This window comes from Xyrauchen texanus, chromosome 6, assembly GCF_025860055.1.
Source record: "Xyrauchen texanus isolate HMW12.3.18 chromosome 6, RBS_HiC_50CHRs, whole genome shotgun sequence".
Classification (NCBI taxonomy): Eukaryota; Metazoa; Chordata; class Actinopteri; order Cypriniformes; family Catostomidae; genus Xyrauchen; species Xyrauchen texanus.
Window position 1 is genome coordinate 34,408,061 of NC_068281.1, and position 7,081 is coordinate 34,415,141.

A 7,081-nucleotide genomic window follows, 5' to 3' on the forward strand; every position below is an offset into this window, starting at 1 on the left:
ATCACAGCCGTATAGTGTGACTGCTATTACGACGGCCAGATGAGATATTCCCCTCCTCTCTCACACTCGGAAAGAAATCTGCTCCACATTTGCACTATAGCAACATTTGTGGCCAGTTATCTCACTACTTGAGCACTTTCAATGTTTTTTCTTCTTTTCATTTTATATAAAAAGTTTTAATAAGTAAATAAGCAGAAAATACAAAAAAGAAAAGTGTAACATGTCAGCAATATGAAAGCATTATTCTCTGAATTAAATAAATACAGAGCTTAGGCTACAAAATTAAAATTAATTATTTTCAATTTTGTTTTCTTTACATTTATCATACATTTTCTTTACAATGTTATTTTAATTACTATTTTACTTTTAATTAATGTACTTTAAGCGTCTGTAAACTTCTTTAGTTAAGATTCACATCACTCCAATTTTATTTATAAATAAATAAAATAGAAAAATGGAACAATTTATACTGATAAGTATTTATGGGGCATTTTAATCCAAATCAGCAAATACAGTTGATACAATTACAGAAATTGTTCAGGCCACAAGTCTTTTTATTTCCACAATGAATATTTGCTTGTGGTAGCTTATTATTACTGTAGGCTACCTCCCCCACTGTCGTTCATTCTAAACATCTGTCATTTTCTGATTGTAGGCCTATTTGACAAAATCCATCTTTCTTGTAAATGTTAGCCTATGCTCGGGATGGAGTGGTATTGGAGCAATGGAAATGCTGATGTCCTGACTTTCAGAGAGAGAAAAATGCTCCTCCGTGGAGACATATTTTGAGAGAGCTAGAACACTGATTCTGGTCATATTTTTTATTAAGCTAATTTGATGGGTTTTGCAGGGGTTTGTTTCTTCTTTAACATGTTTTATTTGACTGCAGGGACACTGGACTCCTTACAGTTTCTAAGACTCTCATTAAACTCTGATATTATCTGACATGTTTGAGCAGGCAGATATTAACAGCACTTCAGAGGACGAGAGTGTACTGTATGTATGAAACATGCTGATGGTTATTGTTAACAACTCATAAACATTTGTGATTCCAATGGAGAGGTTCATAAATACATCCAAATATGATATAATGGATTCAGACAAATTCCAAATACTGCAATCCGGACAATCATGAGACACTCTTATGACACAATATTGATTACCAATCCATAAACAAGCTTCATAGTATGTTATAACCACAGATGTATTTTGCAGCACCAGTGCAGGGTTTGTCAAACACATTGAAATATCTTCTGGAATAAGCAGCCCTACAAGGCAACAGAAAGAAGGGTGGTCCTTTTTCCTCTACCCTGATGTTAACCTCTGCAAAAATGCACATTAAACCATTTCAGAGTTTGTTTTAAAATACATGTGGGCCAGGGAAGAAGTTCCCTGTTATTACTGTCAAAAGAACATGCCTTTTATCCAATTCACTGCAATAAAGCTTGATTTCTCCTCCAATGGCAAACAATAACTGTTAACTACTGGTGCATTGAGCCAGAGGCTTAGAGTGCAGGGCTGCAATTATTTGGAAAGTGTACAGGGGACAAATTTGAGAGGAAGCATATGAAAGAGACAGTTAATACTCGGTATCCTAAAATGAACTATTTGCAAAATGACAGTACCTGTTTTTTCCTCTGAGAGCATTTCCTGTATTACCTCCTAGTATAAAAACTACTTTGTGAGGAAACAAACAACAGTGTTTAAAGCTGAAGTGAGCTTTTTAGCACCACTAATGGCACCAAGCGGAAATGCAAAAAATAATGACCGTTTTCAAACAGGTTTCCAGCCAAAGGGATAGTCCCAACCCAAACTCAAGCCACTGGTTGCGTCAATGTTGCTGTGCCGATACTAAAACAGAACAATTATTTTATAGCACCACAGAGCCAGTGTTTACAATCGTCAGCGTAATCGAACTACTTCTAGTTGTCTGCATATTGTGCTTTGATTTTATTTAAACACATTTCATCCTTATGATCTATACTGACAAAATAAAGCCAATGTTAAAGAGAGATTCTATGCTATAAGACATTTTTTAAGGGGATTTTAGGACTCACTTCACTTTGTGTTTGCAATACAGCTAAATTAAGGAGTACAAATGGACTGTCTAGCTCCATTGTCAACCACACCTTCCTTCAGTACAGTGGAATTAACAATAAGTAGTGTGATAGGCTAAGTTTACATAGAGGATAATTTCCCATCGAATTCCAGCAGCAGTGTGAAAGTTTGAGGCTGACTGAGTGACTGTGGCCTGGGGAAGAGTTTCCAGGGTGAGTCAGTAAGAAGTGTAGTGCTACTGTAAAACAAGACATGATTGTAATAGCTACCACACTACACTCCCATGTCCTCATGCTGCTGCTAATGATTCCAATGTCTCAGTCAAGCGGTTGCAACTGTGTACGTGTTGACACAATGAGACTTCAGCCAAGACTTCTCCCTCTGGGGATAATGAGCTTGTCAATATCGCATGAAACAGCCTCACAGTACAACCCAATGTGGCGCCAAACACTCAGTGAATAAGAGCATTATAGAATAAAGCGCTTTGAAAGCAAAAATGACACTACTAAAGTGATTCCTTGTTGAACATGTAATATTTACAATGAAAGATCTGTACAGTGAGCAAAATCTAAGCAGATCAAAGGTGACTGGTGAATATTAACACTAAAAAGTCAAACAACGTCCAAAACGTAGAGAACTTGCTGGCTACTGCCTATAAAGGGCTGTTCAAACCGAATGCAATCTTGTGCAAAAAAAACTAGACAAACTGTGAATTTGGAAAAAGTATTTGGATATTTCTTGTGCTAAACTCCTTCTGTGCTTCAGTTTATGGGTGAAATGTCCACAGAGGGATGCCAAAAGTGAGTTGTTATTTACCGTAAATGTAATACAGTAAGAGGAATGCCTGCTTTAGTAACAGTACCTCCAAACCCCAACCCTAAACCTAACCATCAGTGGAGTGCAACCTTAGAGGGGAAAAACACAGAGAAGGTAATAGCGCTTGAAGTGAAGCAAAAATGTCCATCTAGTGTATGTTTACAAATAAAAAAAAATGGAAAAAGAGAGTAGACGCACACAAAAAAAAAGGGTTCCGTATGAACGGCCCTTAAGGCAGCATGATTATAAGAGGCTGATTTGGAATGATCTTCGCAGCAATGTTGAGTGTATTGCAAATATTGCTCCTCACTCAAACTCACTGGAGATTCAACTAATAATTTATTCCAGTAGATGTTGATGATAGCATCAGTGGCAGAGCTAGGGCATGGCCAGGGGAGGCCGTGGCCACCATGGACCGAAGCCTGGACAACCCATTGGCCATCCCACTAGCAATTGCTGTTTTAGTAATTTCTTTTGGTCATTTTTTGGCGTGAAATCATCTCTGTACAAATGTACAAACTTAACATGTTTGCACACCAAGGTCGCCAAACCTCTCCGTCCCGGGTGTCATTGTATCCATCTAAGAAGGCTTTTGGAACAGCCTTCTCACTGGGACCTTAAAACGCTGCCTGTGTAGGAAGCTCACTACGTTTCAGAACAGAGCAAATACACACACCAGAGGTTATCTTCAACTAACTAGTCTAACACAACTAATAAAGCAGACAAACCATAGTCTCTTTATACAAAAAGTGCAAATTTCAAAATAGAAATATATTTTTGGGAATTCTTCAGGGATAAGACAGAATACCAGCCCGAAGCCGCTCAACATCTCAGTCTACAATTCAAAACAGTCACTCTTCTCCTCAAGCCTCTTATTCAAGTAAAGTGCTTCTAGAGTAAAAACTATACGGTTAGAGCTTTCAAGTGTTCTCTTTTTCTCATTTCTTGTTTGCAGTATCTTCTTTAGAAGGATTCAAGTTCAAGTCTTATCCCAATGAGTCCTTTCCGAATTGACAAAGGAAAACAAACTCCAAAGATGTCAGACAAACTCCAGCTTCCCTCGGCCACTATACTTTCCCCACTGGACCAACGATAGAAGTCTCTGGCTACTAAGGTCAGAGTGCCGAACCTTGTCACAGGTCAGGCAACTGTTCTCATGGCCTCCGACTGGCACCATACACTCTAGGTCCAGTTTGGCCACCTGACCCTTGGTGAGGTGCTGGCTGTGGAAGCTGTAGTGAAGTCGGGAGAGCATCTCTCGCCGCTGCTGTAGCAGTTTGCGGTTTTCACTACGGAGCATGCGCAAGGCCAACATAATGAGGAGGACCAAGATGAGGCCACCAGCGATGGGCACGGTGATGACCGCAGCACGGAACCATACCTCCTTGGAAGATGAGATTTCTTGGAGTCGTGCTACCACATGTCGATTCCCTTCGGTTTGATGTCGACTTCTGTCTGAATAAGAACAGATGCATGTGTCAAGTCTCAATGAAGACATTACAGAAAAGCACAGACAGAAGTAGTTTTATTTCATTCATTTTTGGGAGACTAAATTGAATACTTAAGCTTCAGTTTATCTCAGAATAGCCAAACATCAGCCAATGTATCTTTCTATCCCTAGCAATAACTAAAGACCACTCTTTATTTTATTAAGATATCATCATACCTTGACTTTCTTCTCCTCTGTACAAGAGATCTTGCAGGCCTCTGTAATTGCACATATCCTCATGGCAACACTGAAGTGTAGCATGTCCATGGATGGTTTCATATGTTGACTCTGGATGGCAAATGTCTCCTGAGTTCAGGAGAGGGTCGTAACACCCGTGAGTGAGAGGAGACTTGGTGCTTTGAGGGTCTAAGATGCGTGTGAAGCAGGAGTTCAGCTCTGATTTGCACATGTAACCAGTAGCCACGCAGTGGGGAGCATCGCAGTAACATCTTATTTCTCCTGTTAAAACAAAATAGAAATGTAACATAGTCCTGCCTATGGCACATGTTTTGATGAAAAGCAAAACAGAGGTTAAACAGAGAAAATGACAAGTTTGGCATTCAGTTTCCATTATTAATCTTTACATTTTAATTCTGACATTTATTAATCATTATACATTATTGTATAATTATTAGCCTATATATTATTGAAAGTTCATTTGGTACATATGACTAACATTTCATGTTCTTTTAGACCTTTGTGAAGATGCTGGTCAATGATAGTAATGCAAAACATAACGTTTGTTACATTTTAAATTAGTGTTCATATTACATTACAATTACTGCATAATAATATTGCACTTAATGTGTATCTATGCTAATTACGTGTAAATACCCTGTAAATATTATTACAATTGAAATAAATCACATATGCATGAAGGCTAATGTGTGTAACATGGACACAGGTCGCTTCATTCACTAACCTCTAGTGAGGAGAACAGCCATCGCGCAAAACTCGAGCTGAAGCCACATGGAAACGAGACTGCTGTGTCGCTCCATTTGAGAAAAACACTTTCGTCCTCCGTTTTAGATTTTCATCGAGACGGACTTTAGACCCATTAAGACTGCATTACTGTCCGATACGTTTTCCAGCTCGCTCTGTTCAATACTTCACGTACCATTTTTAGATGGAATTGATCGCATCGTGGCTCCGTCTTCGCGGTTCTTCAAGACTTCCAGATAAAATCATCTGCGCGCAGAAACACAGAAGCGCGGTTGTTTGAATACGGGTTAAAGAGACTTATTAGGCATAATCCATTTTCAGTTTAAAGATCAAAGCATTATTCTTATGCTCGACAACTGTTAAAACGGAAAACCCCTTTTGTAGTCTGCTCTTGAGCACTGTTAACTGTTGAAGACTTGAGAATGAGAGAGCAGAGTCCTATGAGTCATAGGGCCAGTGGGGCTTGTTCATTGACTTGCATGTAGAGGCTGTGACTATTGCCTCCCCATGTGCCCATAGTCGGCAAATACAGTTTAACCCTCATGCTCTGTAGGAATGTACTTGACTTTCTAATCGTTTGGGGTGCCAGTGAAAGTATTAATAGTAAATATACGTTTCTTTCTATTGAAAATATAGAAGATAGTTTGCCGAATCTTTAGACAAGGGACAAAACATGTTTTAAATATTAGTTATATATATATATATATATATATATATATATATATATATATATATATATATATATATATATATGTATATATAATTTGATATAGATATATTCGTAGACAAAGATAACGAACCATATGAAAAACAACGTTTATGAAGTGACATTTTTCACTTCATAATTGACATCCTGTTATTTGTGTCAACTCCGTCAGACACACTAAAAATCATGCTATATTAATTTTATCCATCCAACAAGAGTGTAAAGTCTTAAATATCAAATAATGCTGTTTGGAAAAGGAGACGTGTTAAAAAATAAAATTAAAAAAAAATGTTTTTTTTTTTTATAAAAAATTATATAATTATATAACAATTCTGAAGTTGACGCAAAATGAGGACATAACTTTGATAGGCAGTTTTTATTTTATTTCATGGAAAATATAATTTACATTTTACTTTCTTGTTTGATATCTTGATATCCTTACCTTACCTTACCTTTCATTTAATATTTATATTTATAAATGTATTGCATTTTTACACCAACATTTTGTTTGGCAGTTTAACATTGTGACCTCTTGCTAAGGACAGGTTAAGTTACCTGCCGGGCAGGGAGGAGAATTTATGATAAAACAGGACTTAAATATTTATCTGTTTCACTTGAAGTTGTGTGGATACTTTATGCTGCCTTGAAATGCTTATTGGAGCTTCATATTTCTGGCCACTATTCACTTGCACTGTATGGACCTACAGAGCGGAGACTCAATCTTTGTGTTCAGCAGAACAAAGAAAGTCATACACATTTAGAGTAAATTATGAGAGAATAAATATTTTGGGGTGAACTATTCTAAGTAATCAATTACCTTCTATGTTCAAATTTGCACATGTAATTCCAATAGAGAAAATCAAACCAGAGTTTACATGCCAAGAAAAAAAATGTCCCCTGTACTTTAGCAAATTATTCCACTTTAATAATAACTAGCAAGCCTTCTATATTTACCATTGTAAACTGAATTCTAAACACTTCCTCTTTCCCTGCATTGTCATTTTCCACATGCAATTAAACTGTCCCATGAGGGCGGACATGAGAAACTCTAGAATCTCTCAAGTTCTTTC

The 7,081-nt window shown here is 37.3% G+C and overlaps 1 protein-coding gene across 1 annotated transcript; it reads right to left on the reverse strand.

Moving 5' to 3' along the window:
- Positions 1–361: 361 nt before the first annotated feature.
- On the reverse strand, positions 362–5,712 carry LOC127644610 (BMP and activin membrane-bound inhibitor homolog). The gene is made up of 3 exons (XM_052127874.1): positions 5,286–5,712; positions 4,541–4,822; positions 362–4,329 (listed from the first exon to the last, which is right to left on the reverse strand). The coding sequence occupies exons 1-3, from the start codon at positions 5,359–5,361 to the stop codon at positions 3,914–3,916; spliced, it is 774 nt and encodes a 257-aa protein (XP_051983834.1). The 5' UTR covers positions 5,362–5,712; the 3' UTR covers positions 362–3,913.
- Between the last annotated feature and the right edge of the window lie 1,369 nt (positions 5,713–7,081).